The sequence below is a fragment of the Gambusia affinis genome, linkage group LG01, assembly GCF_019740435.1.
Source record: "Gambusia affinis linkage group LG01, SWU_Gaff_1.0, whole genome shotgun sequence".
NCBI classification, from domain to species: Eukaryota; Metazoa; Chordata; class Actinopteri; order Cyprinodontiformes; family Poeciliidae; genus Gambusia; species Gambusia affinis.
In genome coordinates this window covers 42,721,965-42,742,265 of record NC_057868.1, presented here as the reverse complement: position 1 = coordinate 42,742,265, position 20,301 = coordinate 42,721,965, and the positions used below count along the sequence as shown (strand labels likewise).

The following is a 20,301-nucleotide window of genomic DNA, read 5'->3' as shown; positions in this document are numbered from 1 at the left end:
AGTATATAAAAATCTTGAAAAAAAAAAAAAAAAAAAAACTCTTGATATTCTGGCGTTTAGCAAATAGAAATTATTTTGGTAATCCAAACTGCCCTAAAGCAGCAGAGGTTTGGTGTGATTTAATATCAAACAATAAGAAAGAAGGTTATATGATTTATAGGTAAACATCTGGTTTCAACAGAAGAAGAATAAGCATACATTCAAGTGAGCTAATGGTAATAAAATATTTAAACAAGGATAACATACTCTTGGTGAGACATAAAGTGTTTTTGACATTTTAACAGAAAAAGGTTTGAAAGAAAAAAAATCTGAACTCTCCCTTTAAACTCAGACAAGAAGCTTGAGGATTGTGCTATAACATGTGCCAGATGCTAGTTAGCATATTCTGTGGCGATGGGCACCGGTTTGTGCCAATGATTCTCCACACAATGTAACATTCAACATCAACATGAAGATGTAAGACAAGAGAAACAAAGAGAGAAAGCCAGCGAGGTGGACCCCAACATGTCCATATATCAGAAAGATCACTGAGTAAGTCTTTGGCATTAAACAATGAGGGTCTCTGACGAAAGATATGTGCCACACTAGCAAAGACAAAGACGTGACTGTCATCTGACAAGATGTTATGTCACTGGCATCAAAATGAAATTTATTGCTTTCGTCTCAAGTGCCAGATGTGCAGACAAGAACATGTAAATGCGAACATGCAAATACAAGTCGACACTGTGCGGTGGTGGGGAGAAACACAGCACAAAAACACACAGATTCGTCAACATTCAGAGAACACACTGAGAAAACATGTTCCCTTAGTCATTGCTTTCTGCAACTCTGCCTTTCCGTAGCCAACACCAGCAAATGTAGGTAACCCATTCATCATCCCTGCAAACATTTACCACACATTAACAACACCCAGTCCTTGCCTGCCACCCAACCTTGTTCACCCATTTGCCAGGTTCTCGGTTCTCCCCTTCCCAAGTCTACTCTCGGTCTCAGCTGTCTGTGGGACTCAAAGGTGCTAGCAACACTTTTTGTCATGATAACCCAAACTCCTGCATGTTATCTATGCACGCTGGTGAACGTGGACTACGACTGCAGAGCTCGAGTCAGCCCACAACAGTTTTGGTGCCAATTCTGTGGGATGAGCTTCAGCAGCAGATTGAGAACAAGTTTCTCTGGTAAACAGTATGTCAAAAACTTCTGCTTGTGAACAGCGTCAAGTCTTATTACATTCTCCTGGCAACGGAAACAAACATTGGTTTTATTTTTTGATAGGGGAACTGAACTGTGGGCGTGTTCTCAAGCTGCTCATGATAAGATTAGCTGTAGACTGAATGACCCATTGCCGTTTTGAACACATCCCTGGTGCAGCAGTTCAGTATGGCACTTTCATATTCTCTTTGTATTTTCCTTGTGCTTTCTTCACTCTCCCCAGCTTCTTCCCACAGGAAACATCCAGTGGCAGCTCTTTATTGCTACCGTCACTCATGACATGTCTGACCTTGTGCTTGATATGGAAAAGTCTAAGTGAGACATTACCCATTCAAGCTTCGGCAGATTAGGTTTGTAAACAAATGCCTGCTTATCATCTACACTATTCGCCTATTGTTTCACAATCTGTGCTACGATTATACAGTTGGGATTAATTGTAGCTGACGGGGCATCAACTGAATTTTTCCTGATAATTAGAAAAGCTTACTTTGGTCTGAGAGTAATCGACTACACAAACTGAAACAATCATCTGATGAATCTTCCAATACAAGCTTAAGAAAAAATAATTTCACATATCTTTATACATCTGTGTACAAGACCTTGGGTGGGGTACTTCCTTCCTCTCTGAGTATGTTTTAGTCACCTTTAGTTGAGTGAGAATGTGTCTCTGACTAATGTTATGTCACAAGTAGGCTTGTTTTCAGAAGTAATTAAAGATGATTTAGAACAATTGTGCGGTTAAGACCATGTGGCTTGAATCTTTGTAAATTTCTCCTTTTGTGTGTTGTAATAGCTGCTTTCAGGCCTTTCACTGACGAATGACTCTTAAAGTTTTAGTGGGTCTTTTTCATCAGCAAAGCTTATAATTTAAATCTTTATTAGAACATGTTGTATGATGTGTGTGTGTGGATGTGAAAACACATGATGGAAGAAGGGCCCACCCAGGAAGTGACTCCACCCTGCAAGGACGCACAGAATCCTCCCCCCCCCCATTACCCCAGCCTTGCCGAAGTGAGGAGAGAGCGAGCCGCGGCTCATATAGCCTCTCCGTTTGCCCCCTCTCAAAAGCCTCCATTGTTCCCGGCAGTCAGCGCCCAGAGAGTGAGCTAAAGGGAGTTATGAAGCTCGCCAACGGGGCAGAGGCTGGGGTGGGGTGGGAGGTGTTGGGTTGGTGCCTAAAACCACACGGAGGACAGGGAGCCAGACATAGAGCATCTCTGTGCAACTCGCAGCCTACTGCTGGAGGTTTGCCTTAGCTCAACAGCACTGTATGAAAAACTCCACAACATGACGCAAAAAGCACACCTAACTGTCAGAGGCACCAACCGACCCGACGATCCCAAGTTGTTGGGCTCTCCATATTTGGTGCTGCTTGTTTGCCAGCTTGAAAAGGGTTTTGTTTTCTCTCCCTCTCGTTAATTTGAAGCGCTGCTTGAATTGGCCAGTCAGAGAGAAGGCAGCTGGACGGAGCCCTGGGCAACTTGTTAACATTTGTAATAGAAAATAAGTGTCATGGGACTGTAACGGTCACAAGTATATAAGAGGGGAAGTACAGTGCTGGTCAACAATGAGCTCAGTTGTGTCCATTTTTATGGCCAGTTTCTAATATAAATAGAGGGAGATGAGCAAGCTTGTGAAATGTTTCTTGTTTTATTGAAACTGTATGAACAAAAACACTGCAATTAAATAAGAGGTTTGCATGAAACACATGGCACAAATGGACGACATCATGTCAAAGCAAAAGAAATGGATCATTGCAAACATTTGCAGTGTCTAAAGTCTAAATCATTAAACATTACTCCTCTTGTTCAGTGCACATATTAAACAAGTTTTAAAAGCAGGCAGGGTAAGATAAGAGTATTTATACATCCAATTAGCACAATTACAGCTGGAACACAATATCAAAAAAATGCCTGCTTAACACTGAGCACTAAAACTAAGTGCAGCTATGAAATGTTATCCTGTGTGCAATATGCAGTTAACAACTGGACGGTTGTTCTAGTAACATAAACAGAAGAATACACTGTTAAGCTAATACTTATATCACGTCTAGCAACCTATGGCGGCACAGAGACCCGAAGTAGAGCAGGGGCCAGCTGAAGAAGTCCTTTCAAGACACACTCGTAGCACACTTCAAAACTTTGAAATCCTCTGCGCTAGCGAGAGAATACCAGAAACAGTGGCACAAACCCTTCTGCTAAATTTCACAGATTTGTATTAGGTTTTAATGTGTCAGTGTTAAAGTGGGCAGAATGTCACGGTGGTCCTGCAAACGAGGGCTGCTGTTTCTGCTGCGCTCATCCTCAGAAAGGACGCCCATGGTCAGGACAAGCTCTGCACGCTGTGCTTCATGCAATTGGCTGAGGTGTCAGGTATTTTGGCCTCACGGGAAACTGTTGTTCTAACTGGTGCTCCAGAATGACTTCACTACAGTGAAAAAGTATTCGCCCCATTACAGGTTTCTTCTGTCCTTGCAGTTTTTGTTACGTTCAAACGTTTGATGTTTTCAAAAAATATATAGCATAAAGTGAGTGATTACAAAAATCAGTCCCCTTATGATTATTTTTTGTATTTATTGAGGGAAAATAAACTATCCAAACCAACCCAATCGTACACAAAAACATGGTCACTAACCCTGGTAAATCACAACTTATCTGTGGTTTGTGAAAACCACAGAGTTTAATTTTCCAAGTCACATCCAGGCCTCAATACAGCCAGGAATATAGAATCAATAAATTGCTTAAATAAAACCTGCCTGACAACATATGGGATGCTAAAAAAAAAACAAGAAACATGGCACAGTGGTGAACTTCTCCAGGAGTGGCTTCGCCACTAGAATTACTCCAAGAGGGCATCAATGACTCCATCCAGGATGGCACAAAAGAACACAGAATAACATCTAAAGCACTGCAGACCTCACTTGCCTCACTTAAAGTCAGAGTTCATGATTCGGAAATAGTAAAGAAAGTGGGCAAAAGTGTCTTTAATAGTAAAAACCACTGCTGAGCAAAAGAGACGTGAAGAGGTCCTTTGAAATTTCCCAAAATGACTGATGACTGGCCGTGACTGAACTTAAGCAGCCTGGTTTATGCAAGCATTTGAGCAAGTCTACCTTTCAATGCCTAATAAAATAAAAAGGCTTTGGAGTGGCAATGTCAAAGTCCAGATTTTAGTAAAATTGGTGCGCAGTGGAATGACCTTAAACAGCTTGCTTACTTTAAAGCAACCCTCCAACAGGGCTAAACTAAAACAATTCTGCAACATTTTTTTTGTCTAGCAGCAACTAACTGCCATTTATTGCAACGTTTAAGTGCAAAAAAAAAAGCAAAAGAAAAAAAAACTGTAATGGGGCGTAATGCTTTTTGAGGCACTGTACAAAACCATCCTATGATTTGTTCATACTGTATACTGAATATTGCCAAATTCTAGCCTATGCAACTGCAAGAAAATGAGAAAGTTGCTCGCTCTATCCTATGTAGTGCCAATGAATTCAATATATATATATATATACATATATATATACATACATCCTGTGGATTTGCAACAGTATTTTCTATTTCCTACCCTCCCATCCCCCTTTTGTATTTGATACATTTCTCCATTGCGTTGACTTCTCAGTTAAACAGTAATTTTGCTTACCTACTTCCCTTTAATGGAGAGCAATGCCTTCTTCATGGTGTCAGATTGTTTGTTTACTCAATCAACAAAATGCTTTCCAAAAAGCACAACAAAAGAATTTGCTGTCCCCTTGTTTTTTTGTTTTTTTTTCCCTTCACTTCAGGAACACGAGGGAAGAGAGAGCTTTTTTGGGGAGGTAAGCAGGGGAAAACGAAGATGTTGACTTGTGCACCCCCTCTTGTCTCACACACGCTACAGTACACACTGTATATACACACACAACAAAACACTCGACCCTCACTGCACCCCTTGGTTTGGCATCATTTCAAGTCCAGGTTAGATTAGTTTAGTTCTGGCATTGTGCTCGTTTTAATTATCAAACTCAAAGTCACAGTTCAGTAGTTTAGGATTTCCAGAACTTTCCTCGCTCCTGCTGCTTGGTTGACTTTTTCTTCAAGGGCTGCAGAGGACAGAAGGAAAGGAAAAAAAATGAATCAGTAAGGGCTTTTAAATTGAACATTATCCTGCTGAATTCAGAATATTTAAGCTTTCTGTTATTGTGACATTAATTCGCTGCTAGTGGCAATTTTATTTTATGTTTTTATTAGGCACACATTGATTTAAATATGGATAGAAAAAAATGATTTAGCTGTAGATTTTAATAACAGATTGAAAGGGGTTACATAAGCTTTTAGTTTGTTTATTCCCTTTTAGTATATCTTACCATCAAGTTTTTGGAATGACAGTGAGCAAACAGACAAAACTGAACCATTAGTTGCTGAAATAACAAACAAAAATGGCTGATTATAACTCCTAGCCCCAGTCCCAGCAAACACAAATCTTCTGTTCCTAAGGATTAAATCAAGCTGCCATTCTGAAACCTGCCCTCCTGATGACCACTGCTCATGTACGCTGACACTGAGTCAATAAACAGAGTAATTTGGAGGCAAGAGAGAGTCACTTGTCACCATGAATGCCTAATTTTTACATCTTGAAGGCATGGGACTGTGTCAGTAAAAGGAGCAGCATTCACCGGGGTGTCAGGAGGGTTTTTAATGGGGAGAAAATGTTTGTTACAATGAGGGTAAAAAGGGTTCAAATCATTAGGAGACAGAATTAAGTTGGAGAACTTTACAGAGACAACAACGCTGTCTTTTTTTGCAGGTTTTCTGCTCTTGGTAGACCTACGACAAACACATACACACAAAAAAAGACACTTACTACGATCCAATACCATAATATTCTCATAATGGAAGGCATGTTCTGTGGGAACACCGTCACTTGGAAGATATTTTGCTTATTTCTCAGAGGGAAGTAAGGTTTTCAAAATAGGGTTGACACCTTTAGGCCATTTATGGCTGCAATGCTGCAGTGCTGGGAATCCAATGTCAACTTATCACCACAGACCAACAAGCCCCATTACATCACTGTAAATGATGTAATGGGACTGTTTAATTAATGACTAAAGGTTTGGCTCAACTTTTAGAGAAAGCAAGAAGTGATGACTCTGAGCACAACTTTGTTTTAACATTCACTGTGTTGTCAAAGCTGTACATGGCTTACAGTGAAAGTAGGTTACAAAGATTTGAGCACATGTTGTCGAGTTCAGACGGCAAACATGCAGCTTTTTGTGGCTTTGTATGAAACAACGCAATGAATATTTCTCTAACAAAAATCAAACAAAAAGTGTACACATGTATCTAGCCTTTTTGACACTGATACCCCTAAAATACAATGCAACCTGCTGCCTTCATAATCACCTAATTAGGTCATAATGCATTTAATTAATTTCACTAAATATGTTCATTGTTAAACACTGTCATGGCAACGTTGTGCTTCTCTTTATTAACATTTGTTGCAAGATGCAAAATTGATGTCTAGATGTTCTGCATCTAATATGACAACACTTGAAAAATAAAAAAGATAACACTTTCAGTCTCTAGATTTCAAAATCTGGAAGAGACGGACTCTACAAGACTAAGTCTCTCTTATTGGTAAGAGACAGACCCTAAAGGACTTGCAACTGTGAAGTATGAACTCAGTGGGGCTCGTTAAAAATGCATCCAACATTTTTAGATATTTATTTTCAAGAAACTTTGAAAATTGTACACCATTTCCTTTCTATTGTAAATTTATGTACTTCTTCCTGCATTGAAGTTTGCCATTCTAACATAAAAAAAAATCAGAAACATTCGACATGCAAAATTTAGCAAGACAGACTTACGAGTATTTGCCCATCCTCCTCAACACTGCTATCACAACAGCGATGACAATTACCACGGCCACGATGGCACCAATCACAATTCCCACTATTTGTCCGGTGCTCAGGCTCTCTGAAAGATAATGGTTATTGGGGGTGTATTTCATCTACAAATCATTATTATTTTTTTACTATTATTGTTCTGAAAAATTGCAGACTATTGGACTGAGTCTTCAGTCACCTTCAGTTTCCACCGTTACACCTGCGCTGCCATTGTCGGTCCCCGCAGTTGCGTCCGCACTCGTGATGGGTGCTACGGTCTCGTGAATGAAGGGGCTACTGGTCTCCTCGGGGACGCTGGTTTCGAAAGCGGGGGCTGCAGTGGTCTCGGGAGGAGGTGAAGTCGTCTCAGCGGAGGCTGAAGTGTGCACGGTGGGAGCTCCGGTTACTTCCACGGTAGTTGTATCGAGGATCTGATTTGATTCTGTAGTAGGGACATCGGTGTTGGCCTCCTTTTCAGTAGTACTGAGCACTACATCTTGAGGGGCAACTTGTGGGTCGGTGGGAGAAGGACCGGTGACGATTGTTTCTTCTGTTTCCTTTGTTACCAAAGAGTAGTATGAGGTGACTGTCGTAGGACCTGAGAGGAGCGATTATAAAAGATCCCAAATAAGTTTTTTCTTTAACACTTTTATTTATGCTGATTTTCACACAAACATCCAATAATCTACATTTTCTCTGCCATATAATTCAAATCCACTTTATGAAGGAAGGGCTTTCTCTCCCAAATAAGTTTTATTGTGTTATTTTATGTTATTTTTTTCCCCTCTTATCATGCATTAGATAAACTAGTAGAAATTTGTGTTTTTATCCTGAAGCTTCTCTCTGAGCTGCGACCACATGCTAGCTTGAAAATCAGTTATCAGTTTTGTTACTGAAGTAAATGTGTTCTCAGTGAACATTACAAGCTTGAAAAGAAAGGAAACTGTGCCCTTTATTACAATATCTGGTTGTAGAAACCTCATGGCATCACAAAGAGACAGTGCATCAGAATTTCAAACGATTGTAAAACCTTACAAAAGCAAGCAGATGCATTGTCCTCTCCCTTTTTGGACTGGTCCCACAGAGTGAGGTTGTTAAATCAAACTGACACTCGACACAGAGGTTCTCCCCTTTGTTTAGAAGGGTGCCACAAGAGACTTATGCAGCATTTCTCATTACTATTGTCCCATCATTAGTGCACAGTTACCAAAACCAGTGAGTCTGCCACACCCAGTGACCTCATAAAATGTACATCCTGCACCCCTCCATCCTGCCTTTAGATTTGCGTCTTTTCTCTGTGTAGGAGAATGCCACATCCTCCGCCTCATTTCCTGTGGAAGGAGCCGCAGTGTCAGGACGGCACGGGAAGGCTTGTTAACCCAGAGCCGCTAGCCCACTTCAGATCTGATGCAACATCTAAGAGTGTGGGAACTTCTACTTTGGTTTGTCAAGTCCTAAAGAATACATTTTGGGCAGTTATCAAAATGTGAGGATACATTTTGATAACCGCTTTCATAAATGAGAAAGCATGTCAAGAAAATGTCACATTTCATTCTCTCTTGAATAATTGACATCTAAAATTAAGCATTTTTTAGAGCCTGCACGTCTGTCTGTGCTGCTGATTATCTTGGAAATATTTAAGAAAATAAACACGTATTTATCCTAGCATTGACTGTGAGCCAGCCTAATTTCAATGCAATCATTCCCCACCAGTAGTGCTTGCTTCATCTCCCCAAGGTCTATATCCTTCCAGCCACAACTGAAAGTTTAGCCTGAACAGCACCACTTGAAAATTAAGGAGCCAGCCTTCAGCGGGGCACCAAAATTACAGCCTGCAATCAACTTTCCACTGACAAAAAGTTGGCTTACAAACATCTCCTTCTCTTCTGGAAAAGTGAAATCTGCTGGTTAGAAATCTACTTATGCCCCAAAACTTTATTTCTACTGAGAGCTGAAAAAGAGTCTTTTAAGCTCAGCCACTGTCATTAATGTCCGTCCATTTCCACTTTATTAGACTTCTACTAAATATGTGAAACGATAACGAATCCTTTCAAAACGTCCAAAAATAACCCTGGATGGCCTTCGCCGCCTTCATTATGACCAGGCGGGCGGAATACAACAAAACATTTGTTCCCACTGCCGCCGACCATTGAATGGGGGGCGGGGGGCTTCAATCCGTTTGTTTGGACCGTCTGTAAATGAAGATAAAATGGTCTGCGCTTCACAGAGTATGGCTACATACTATGTGTAATCACCTCCCCTAAACTCCTCTAACAATTGTTTCATTATGTGCTCAGTTCCCACAATTAGCTCAGAGTAGTATTTCCTCCCCACAAAAATAACCCTTCTGGGTTAATGCAGCTGCATTAGTGAGCAACTCTGGTGAAATCTGTTTCCCCTCTTAATCCCCCACCCCTTCTCTTTTAATCTACTCCATCTCTCTCTCTCTTTCTGTGACCATGCCACTCCCTGAGGAGAACAGCAAACTGATTCCTGAGGATAAGTTTGTCAGGGCCAAAACTGAATCATTGTACGTAGGGGTGGATATAGGAAGGTCGGACAGATTGAAATCGCAAGGGTGGGGGGGATCTTCCTTGGGTATTCAGTGATTCAAAACTGGGAAGCTGGGGAACATGATGTCATGATGAATGCGGTCGGCTTTTTGGACATGTAGGGTATAATACTGAATCTGAACATCTAATCCAAAGCAGGTCCAGGCCTGGAACCAAACCCCAGAGAATAGGTTTGGACTACTACCATCACATTTGAGCTAACCGTTGAAAGGGCATGTTAATTTTGTCAGCTCCTGAGCGCACCCGAGTTTAAACATTTTTGTAATGGTCTCAAAAATGTGAGTGCCACACTTTGGATAGATAATAAGATTTGATTTGATTAGTGGTAAGAAACTTTGCCCCAATCTGACATTCATGGTTGCAAACCAATTATGTCTTTTTGAGGTCAACCAGGCTATGAAAGGGCTTCAAATTTACACCCTTGATCCTATATCAGATCAATCTGACCACACACATATACACACTCACTTGCCTCCACGTCGGCATCAAGCAAGCTTGAAACAGCATCTGACTGCCTGAAATGTTAGCAGATGCCCTTTTGTTAGAGTTTGAGAATGCCTGCATGCCTGTTGGTTACAGTTGGCTCCACATGATTCAATCAAGGGGTTACATATGGCCTTTGGTGATGTGTGATGTATGGTGAACTGCTTATTTTGGGAGAGGAATTGCATTAGCAACTCCTGAGGTTCCGGTTGGCCGAACTTCAACAGTGAAGATGCATGGAAAGTGGTTTGATTGTAGACGGAGACGGGGAAGCAGAGCAGTTGGCTTTTAGCTTAGAGCCGAGTCTCCAAGACACAATTACTGTTTATTCCTGATCCTTTTTATCATCTAGACAAGATGGATTACAACTGCAAACATACACAGAGCGTGTACACCAACGAGTAATGATTGGGTTTATGACCTAAACGTCTGTATCCAGTTGGATTTAATAGCTAGCTAGTCAACATCCATTTACCCAGGTAAGAAAGGGGTCTTGCTGCAAGACCCCTTCACCTGCGGTTGTGGTCATCTGAAGATTTTTCAGTTTCGGTGGTCTTGGCCAGTAGTGAGCTGATTGTTATCTCAAAAACCCCAATCAGTGAACTCACCAGATGTATTACTTGTTGCACTGACGACGGTAAACAACAGAGATTCAAAGTTTTATTATTTTTGCAGGGGGAAACACAAAATAAGTAAAAAGATCAAATTATTTTGTTTTATGTCTGTGAGTTAATCAAAGATCAAACTCTCAGAAAGAAAGGCAGCAAGAATTTGAGTAAATAACTCGATCTCTGAATAGAGTACAGAACAGTCGGTCAGTTTTATCTTTTTAAACATCTGACCTCTGTCTATTATGATACATGCTGGGTTGGGAAATGTTAGAGTTGAATGGAATAGAACAGACTAGAATAGAATAGAAATTCATTTATTGTCCCACATTGGGGAAAAACCTGTCCATCAACAGCAAAATGACTTTACCAAAACTTTTGGAAAAGATTCAATTCTCTGGAATCCACATAAAAACACTGACATTTTCAGGGGGTTCTTTGGGTTAACTGTGAAGATGCTAGAAGCATTTTTGAAATGGGAACTTTGTAAAAAAAAAATAAATTAATTAATGCTGTCTGATACACAGGGTGAAACGATATCATTGAACACTAAACAACTGATCTTGGCTAGAAAAGCACATTTACCATATTTTCTCCAATCTTCCTACCTTCTTATATATTAAAGTACTAGATCATAAATTGTAATTGACCAACTCAAAGCTTAACAAAAACCAAAGATTAGAAATCCACTGCACATCTCTGAATGATTCATCTCCACTTAGTAAATATAAAACAATGTTCAAGATATATATATTATATATTTTGATAGGAATAAAAATATTTTTACTACAAACCAGCCTGGTTTATGACTTTGGTTGACATGCATTAAGTGCTGCGGATAGACAGAGATGGTAAAAGAGGCTGTGTGAAGACACAGAGCTGCGCTTTCTGCCTGACAAAAATAAAATCTCTTTTATGGGTGTTATTGTGCGAAGCAGGTACACAACAACACGGAGGGCGAGACGAGAACAAAGGGAGTAGCAGTTTCCAATCAGCTGCCTCTGTTTATGTATGTCTGTACGTTCTAATTTACAGCTTAGTGTGGGTGGGAAAGACGATGTGAGGGGAGTGAGAGACCACGTCCACCTTTGGGCTGCGGAATGTTTCAAGACGCTAAAGGAGAGAACTGAAAGAGACACTCTGCTCATCTGGCAGAACTCCCCCACAAAACCAGTAGGCGATATCGCTGGGGATAATGCTACCCAGTGCTATGTAGAGGTTTGAAACCCGAGGCCAGGGGGGAAAATTTGCAGACACTGTTATCACTAACTCCACACAATGAGTGTCCAAACGCCTGATGGTTTTTTTTTTTTTTTTACCCCTTATACTCAGATAAAGAGACAGAGCAGGTCCCATCTGGACTTCATCACCGGCGGCAGATACTGGCATCACAACGAGTTATTCATTATTCTCGTAGCCTGCAGGTTCAATCGCAGCACCCCTGAAAGTTCATTCCCAAATTTCCTCTGCAACCTTCTTCTCCTAAACTCCTAATCTTTCTAACCTTTGGTTGCACGTAGTGAAGCACACACCCAGCTACCGATTTCTTTGTCAGCGGTTTCCCATTTATGTGTGTTGTCAAGGCCCAGGATGGTATCCTTACAGAGGTTTGTACACTTCTCCGCCTCCGCTCCGTTTGTGGATTTCCTCCCAGGTCTGAGAGAGGCTGCAGCAGACGGAGGACGTCAGCACTAAAACAGCCTCTCTGCCTTCTATTCCTAAAACAGATGTTTCTCTCTCTCTCTGGAAAATTTCTAAAGCATGACTGTGCCGTTTTTGCTTTTTCAAAATGAGACTCATGAGCTGACACGAAAATATGTGTGCGACTCATATATTTATGTTTCGCCATTACTGGTTTGGGTCTCGTATTAAGAGCGTGAGGTAAAGTTTGACCCACTTTTGAGTAGCCAGATGTGATCGGAGTGTTACTGGGCCAGCAAGGCAGGCAAAACTCATTAGCAGCGAGAACAGGGGTGGGGGAATGAATGGAAGGAAGCTTTTACAGGATTTCTAACCTAGTAAAGCTAGAAGATAAGATGGAGAAAAACGTGCCCACTTCTATGTTTTTGTTCCATTTGTTTTTGAAATGTAAAGATAGTTCCTGAAGTTTAAATATGTATTTTCCCCCTGTTAAGGGTTAAACTCATCAGACTGATACGGTTGTAGAAAGGAGGCGAGCTGTTACGAGGCGGGGGGGTGAGGCATGACAGGGGGATTTTAAGCAGCTAAAGCTTTGACACCCCAACCAAAGATGGGTAGACGCCAAGGGGGTTGGCGAGTCCAACAGTTTACCAACACACAGGGACGGATAGGGCGCGTCTCCTGCTCCCTCTCCTTTCCACATGACCCTCTTAAATATAGAGGCTCTCTCTATTAATACCGAAAGCAGCCCGGCCCTTCCCTACTGTTGGTGCCGGCTGTTTCTTATGGGTACTTTTCTTTCTTAAAGGCAAAGATATGAACCTAGGAGATCAAGAGATAAATGATACTCCTACTTAGGAATGAGAGAAGGGATAGGAGTTGAAATGAAAAGTTGCAAAACATATATACATATAGAAAGAAAGCGTAGGACAGCATTTTGGAGAAATATGTACGGTGTACGTTACAATTTACAGCCCCCCGTTGCCTCCACCCTCCACCCAACCTTCTTCCTTGGCTTCTTGCGTATGAGAAGTGCTTTGGGACGCTTCCAAAGGATATTCCCTTTCTTCTCTTTAGCTGTGCCAAGAGTTTACAGACATGAGGCAGCTGAGCTCCCGCTATTACATCATTTTTTTTCTCTCTCATGGCAGAAAATCAAACTCTTCCTGTTGTCTGGACTCAGCACCAGTGGCAGACGATGGTATAAAACAGACCAGGAATATAACAAAGGCAGGAGAGGTGGTTGTTAAAAAAAAAAAAACTATGTTTGTCATGGAAAGCTATTGCTCAATAAAAATAAATGAAAAAAAGAAAGAGCGAGAGAGAGAAAAGGAAAACCGTTAAAACCAGTTACAGACAATGGTTGCCGGGTTAAAATTTCACAGTAATTTTGAAACAAAAACCATTTTTAAAAAAATATTTCAAGATTTCAATATTTTGTTTAAAAAACACTTGTTTGATGAATTTCTTATGAAAACCCTTTTTGCTTCCATCTCAAGCCACCGTTTTCATTGTTATTGTTAGATCAGCACAGGTTAAAGCAGACAAAGAGTGGCGTATGCAGGGCACATGGAGGCAGAGGCACACAGGGGGGACAGAGTGTGCTAACGGCAGGACTGTGATAAAGAGTACACTTACTTGCACGTGTGAAGGAGCAGAGAGGGCCGGCCAGGGCCAAGAGGAGCAGCAGCTGAACTTTCATTGTGGTGGGAAATTCTTCTAAGCACTTTTTCCTCCTGCCAAAAACCGTTGGGAGACTCAAATCAGAGAGATCTTGTACAGTACGGGGTTCTACACCGGAAAGAGAAGGGACCAGCCTCCAAATAAAAAAATTTTTTTTTTTTTAAATGATAAGAAATTAAAAAGAAAACTGAAAAACTGCTAAAGAAAAAGTTCAGGATTAAAAAAAAAAGTGACCTGAGAATTAGTCAAAAATGGATACAAATCTGTACAGGACAGGATGTGGAGAGGATAGAAGAGGAGCTCTGGCCACTTTAAGGAAGTGTAAGACGGGAGAGAGAGGGAATGGCACACAGCATGAGTGAGAAAAGATGGTGAATAAACTGAGCGGGGAGGAGGTGGGTGGTTGGGTTGGTGGTAGGGCGGGCGGTTTGGGGAGCAGGTTGTGCTGGGAGGAGGCTCCACTGAGTATGGCCTGTAAGGTGGCTAATGCGGTCCAGCCTTGAATGAGGCTCTGCAACTCAGGCCAGCAAACCCTGCAGCAGTATCAGTAGCTTGCACACATTCACACATGGAAGCTTTCACACTTTAAACAGATAAATAGCTGATATAAAGACATGACAGAAACTGAATGAATGTGCAGTAAAAAAAAAATTAAAAATACTGGAGTTATGTTTTAAGCAAGTTTAGGAATGAATTTAAAAAAATTATAAATGTGACTTCAGGCAACAACAGTTTTACCTGATGTCTGAATCCTTTGTTAATTGCTTAAATAAAAATAGTAATAAATTTAGCATATATAAATCAGCTGCATTGATAGCTTAAAGGGTAGCTCTTTTTCTTGAAAAGATAGGATTAGCAGCAGGGCTTTTAAGGATTTGAACCCAATGAAAGGCAGCTTTTAGAGCAGCCTCTACAGTGTGCGACTTTTACACAACGAAGCACGGGTGGTCTGTCGAGTTTACATACAACTGAATACTAAATGTTGCTCGGCCCTTGGCTGACACCTATTGGAGAACAAGCTGCAAGTGTGGATGAAAGCAAGGTGACGAGCACTTCTTACAAAAAAAGAAAAAAAGAAACTTGGTTGTTCCTTAGCTTTCGCTTCACCACAAAAATATATTTTATATTTTATATTTTTCTACAGTTCAGTTCAAAATTCTTAATATCCCAGGAATGATTTAGCTATGAAATTATTCTTATGCACTAGAGAAGATGTTTCTAATATAAAAGGTGCCACACATCTGAAAAAAAAGTGTAAAAGGAGTGTTGATTCTAAAAAACAGTAATTTATCTGTTTATTTTATCAAATCAACTGTGATGAACTGAAAGTGTTGAAAGGTCTCCGTCCCATCACCCTAATCTACTGCAGGCCTTTGACTAAGTCCAAAGAAGGAATGATGGTGGAATGATGGCAGCAGACGCAGGATTAGAGCAGTAAAAATGGCTTGGGATATTTTAATAAACACTTAACATATTTTTACCGCCATACACAGAATATTTTTGGACACACAGCTTGCCAATCCCAGGTTTTTTTTTGTTTGTTTGTTTTTTTTGTCTGTTTTTTTCTAGATCACTTCTTTACAGTATACTGAAATTATGTACATGATGCAAATCCAGAAGGACACGTAACAAAATACCGTCTCCATTTGCAGCTTCCTTTGCTTTTCAGTCTGTGTTTTTCAAGGGCAAAAACAGAGGACTAACACAGTTATTTACAAAGACGACAACATACAAACAGAGAAGATATACATATGCTGGTCACTGTAACACAGCACTGAATGGCAATAAGGAGCATTTCCCTTTCTTTTTTTTTTGTTTTTTTTTTTGTTGTCCATACAATGATTGTTTTGAGACCGCCTAATAAATGAAGTAGCTCCTCTGAAACAAATAACACTTTAAGGTTCAATATTTCACAGAAGGAAATATGAGCTCAAAATGTTACTACAAAGAAATTCCTTTATTTTTAGTGTATTTTTTTAGCCTTATGAAGCTGTACACTAATGAAAATTGGAGACAATACAGAACTGTACACAGACAGAAGAAACGTCACAATGAACGAACCAGAGCATTTTGTCTCTTCTTTTTAGTTCTGCAAAAAGAAAAAAACAACATGTCTTTCTTTTATTAAGTAGATGCTCTCAGACTTAGTGTTGTGCAAAACCTGCTATTTCTTTTTCCCTAATTCAGGCATCACAAATGATCAATCAACTCCTTCAGTCTGCTCAGAAGCTCTGCACACGTTCCCCTCAGAAATAAAGAGGGTCCACCTGGTAAATTATACATCAAAAACTGGGCACAAGTCTTAGGGAAGTCCAAGTCTGGCCTGCAACTTGCTTCCCAACTTGATAAGCTGCTGCTCTCTCACCTGCCACAAAGCTTACTCCACAGCAATAATTAACTTTTCAGCATATGGAGCTGACCATTTCCTGTTGGCCGAAGCTAAACGGGATCTAAACGCACCGCACAGAGTCGAACCAATGCAGACCCCACTGAGACCTGGCGCTAACACCTGTCCTGGGTGAACAGGTCCCTCTGAAATGACTCTAAACAGACGTGTGGACGAGCTCAGGAAACTTGAGTTCAGTGTGAGGTTTCTGAGGGAAAGTAGCAGGATATGAGTTCCCTCTGTAGTGTTTGTTTGGATTGTTTTTGGCAAAGATGGGTAAAAAGGTCTAAAATAAATTTATATTGTATAGCTGTACCATAGTCTCACATTGAAAAACAAAACAAAACAAGAAAAACTTAATTCTAGGTGGGGGGAAAAAAACCCAAGTGAAGTATTTGTTTTTCACAGAATCTTAATAAATAAATAAATACATATAAATAAATAGCAAAATTCAATTTCAATACAAGAAATTGTATTGAAAGGTAATAATTCTTTTCTAACTTAAAAGCATGATCATAGCCACAATATACTTTTAGTTAGAGGAGCATAGGTGGACATACTTCTTCTGAACTCCCTGTTCCACATTGTTAGACGTGGAACAGTCTAACATGTGACTGGTCTACATGTGAAATTCAACTCAGGTTTCCAGTTAATCCTGTTAAACAGTGTTCATTCGTAATCAGTGAAGGCAGCAATTAAGTTTTTCACAATTGCCCGTCTGTCTGATGCAAAAATTGTTTTGATTATTCAAATCGGATGTTTTTTTAAAAAGACAAAAACTGAAATCTTTAAGGAAAAATGCTTTATCTAAGGTACTATATATGACGTTGCTTCATCTCATGATATATTTTATTAATAAGAGTGAAAACTTAAAACTGAGAGCAAACCAGCCAGGATACATGTTAGTGCCAGGTCAGAGGAGGGAGATTTTCATTCAGAAATGGCACAAAAGTGGAGGTGCGTGTGAGCATTTCACCCTGAGAGCATGAAAATTGAGCATACCAGATAATTATACAAAATATAGAAACAAATATGTCTTAAAAGGCAGAGAAAATGTCCCAGAAGATTCTATTGTGATGCATGAAAGGTATTCCAGTTTTGACCAGTAGATGGCGGTCCACTCAATCACATTTTCCTGCATCTTTTGTCCGGATCCACAGCAGCAAAAAGAGGCCCAGTTAAAGGGCAAAAGAAATGTTTACACCAAGAAAAAGTTGAAATATCTGAACATGCTCGTTGTGTTTGCAAAAAATATGATTCATGTGCAGCAACCTGCTGCAGGCTTAGAGTTTTCTGTCCATTTCTGTTGTCAGCGGGAACTTTTAACAAGACATCAGCTGTTGCAGGAAACGCATCTGAGGAAAAAAACTGAAAATACACAGAGGATTTGACAATACTTTGGCGACCTGTGACTCTTTAAACATTGTGTTTACAACTTGGCGCTGCCCCACACAATACGTCTTGTCCTGTAATTCTTCTTTTTTGTTGTTGTTGTTTTTCAATAATGATTGTCTTTTGGACCCCTCAGTCCCTTGCATTAGAAAAAAAAAGGCCAACAAGATTTTAGAAAATTACTTTCCACTACTTTCTGGATTGTCGTCCATTTCTTCACTTCGGTGAACAGAGCAGGTTGTCCACTGCAAAACTCACATTAGTATTGTTCCGCCTGTCCTCTTTTCTCTTATTTTGACTCACAGTTCAGCTTTAGACAATGGAGTCCCAGTCAAAGTCGTCCTGGATGTCCTCAGCAGCGAGGATGCGCCTAACCTGAAAGTGTCCCGCAGGCAGAGTGTGTTGCTGCTGGCTCAGCTGGCTGTGATGACCTGTGTGTGGAGAAAAATGTCAGTAACTCAGGACTACTTATGTGTCAGCGGGAATTTAGATTGGATGAAGGTGATTACATATTAGGGGTTTCCTGTTTGGTTATTTGTTACTGATACATCAGTAACACTGAGACACTTAGAAAACAGAGTACCTTTATAAGAAGTTCTGGAAAAACACTTTCAACATGATCATTAGTCCGTATTACTCAATTATTTGACAATTAATATAATGTGTAGATGCCACCAATTTCTGAGAAAATAGTGATTTTCATCTTGTTTGTTAAAATAACAAAACTAGTTGAAGTTATGAATAAGCCAACCAAAATGTTTTAATAGCAATTAGGGGTTTTTAAAATGGTAAATTTGTGTTTTGTGTTTGAATTCAGCTTGCTTACACTGAAAATAAGAGTTGTTTCGGGATGTGAGGGGGAAACTCGCCGCTGGTTAACATTCCGGCTTTATTGGCTATTCACACACTTTCAATATTAGTTTCGGCTTGAAAGGAACATGTGGCTTATTTGCATCGCCAACACATAACCCTCAACCCACGCGGACGGCAGGTCGTTGGAAAAAGAAATTCCAGCCCAGGTCTGACTCCCGCCCTGTGTCAAATGCTCACCTATATCTGGTCGAGAGCTGGTGGAGTTAACTTTTGCTGTTGGGGTAAATGCTACAAGAGGAGAAAAGAGAATTCTCCACACCTTTTGGGCAGCAAACTTTTTCCACGGAGCAAAACACAGTAGGGATGCTCATGTGATCAGATTCTCCAAAACACAAATTCCCTTTTTACTCACGAAAATGTAACCATTTTCTTCCATGTATTTAAACATTATGTGCCACCAATTGATAATGTTTGTTCGTCTTATAAAACCAAAAAGAAAATGTCTTTTTAATGAGACGAGCTTCTTTGCACATGTCTGAAAAGCCAGCACTTTGCTGCAATGTTACACCTTTAGCAAGTTTCTCCCGTCCCATCAGAAGAGTCACCTGTCATGTTGGGCGCCGTGTTGCTCATTGGAGGCATGTGAGGGTATCCCGGTGGGCCTATCAGAGAAGAAATGTTCTGTCTCGAGTCCATGTACATGTTCCCTGCGAGAGAACAGACAAAAGGGCAATGACTAACTGTCAGATTAGTGTACCAACTTTCACACATTCATCTTTGCAGAACACAAGCTGTTGCCGCACATTTCGCGTTCACAACTGCACTGCCATTTTATGCTGGATGAGTAGTACCAAAACTGTGGTAAAAACAGCCCCCTCACCTCCACATCCTTATTAGAGTTGCCTTGAAACTGAAAACCACTACAATTTCTTCGCAAATGTCCAATGTTAAGTGGCGACAATTGCCCACCGAGCAAAGAGTGAAAAGGATTTAGCTTCAAGGCTTGTCAACAAGCACATAAAGAGATGCCCCTGAGCATCATGCTGAATGCATACTGTTAGGGGCTGAAATTAAATAGGTGGTAATGATTGAAGGCACATATTTAATAAGGTTTAAAGGTACTAGTATCTTCTCCTCTAAAGCCGATTAAACTTATCTCTCTGATGATTTACAAGGGACGTAAAAATAGGCTTTAGTGGGTTTAAACATTCACATGAATATCCAGAAAGTTTCAATTCCACCATATGTCTTTTAGAGGTAACGCTGAGTCAATTCAGAGAACACTTCAACAACAGCATGACTAAAGCAACACAAAATATGTTCCAATTTATTTCTTTTGATGCATTAAAATTATGTATAAGACATGTTTGACAGAGAAAAAATTGCAATTTGCATCAATAAGCTATATGCCGAAGACGAAGGATGATGCAGGTCTTGCTTGAGATGTTTTTTTTTTCTATTTTTCCATTACAGACATAAAAAAAAAACAGAAAAATGTCTTGTGTCCATTTTACTCATTATTTATTTGTAAATTTGTTTTTCTTTGTACTTCTCATCTTACTTACATTTCTACATTCTCTCCTTTCTCCCAACTTCCTTTTACCCTGACTAGTGAACTCACCTCCACACACACAAAAATGATAACTTTATTCA

General features: G+C 40.2%; 2 protein-coding genes across 6 annotated transcripts in view; both read right to left on the bottom strand.

Annotated features, from left to right (window-relative positions):
• Positions 1–2,843: 2,843 nt before the first annotated feature.
• Positions 2,844–14,435, bottom strand: si:ch211-156j16.1 (uncharacterized protein LOC564557 homolog). 2 transcript variants are annotated; one of them, XM_044126113.1, is made up of 5 exons: positions 14,013–14,419; positions 7,269–7,667; positions 7,052–7,160; positions 5,963–6,011; positions 2,844–5,287 (listed from the first exon to the last, which is right to left on the bottom strand). In XM_044126113.1, the coding sequence occupies exons 1-5, from the start codon at positions 14,074–14,076 to the stop codon at positions 5,231–5,233; spliced, it is 678 nt and encodes a 225-aa protein (XP_043982048.1). In that variant the 5' UTR covers positions 14,077–14,419; the 3' UTR covers positions 2,844–5,230. The 2 variants fall into 2 exon arrangements, with proteins under 2 accessions (XP_043982048.1, XP_043982049.1); XM_044126114.1 differs by lacking the exon at positions 5,963–6,011 and having other exon boundaries at positions 14,013–14,435.
• Positions 14,436–15,483: 1,048 nt separating this feature from the next.
• LOC122836100 (forkhead box protein J3-like) overlaps positions 15,484–20,301 on the bottom strand; it is a 73,585-nt gene continuing 68,767 nt past the window's right edge. For all 4 annotated transcript variants that reach the window (XM_044125796.1, XM_044125786.1, XM_044125802.1 and 1 more), the window contains 2 exons: positions 19,254–19,355; positions 15,484–18,266 (listed from right to left, as the gene is read on the bottom strand). In XM_044125796.1, coding sequence (XP_043981731.1) covers positions 18,148–18,266; positions 19,254–19,355 — 221 coding nt within the window. In that variant the 3' untranslated portion in view covers positions 15,484–18,147. The remainder of the gene's footprint in view (positions 18,267–19,253; positions 19,356–20,301) is intronic.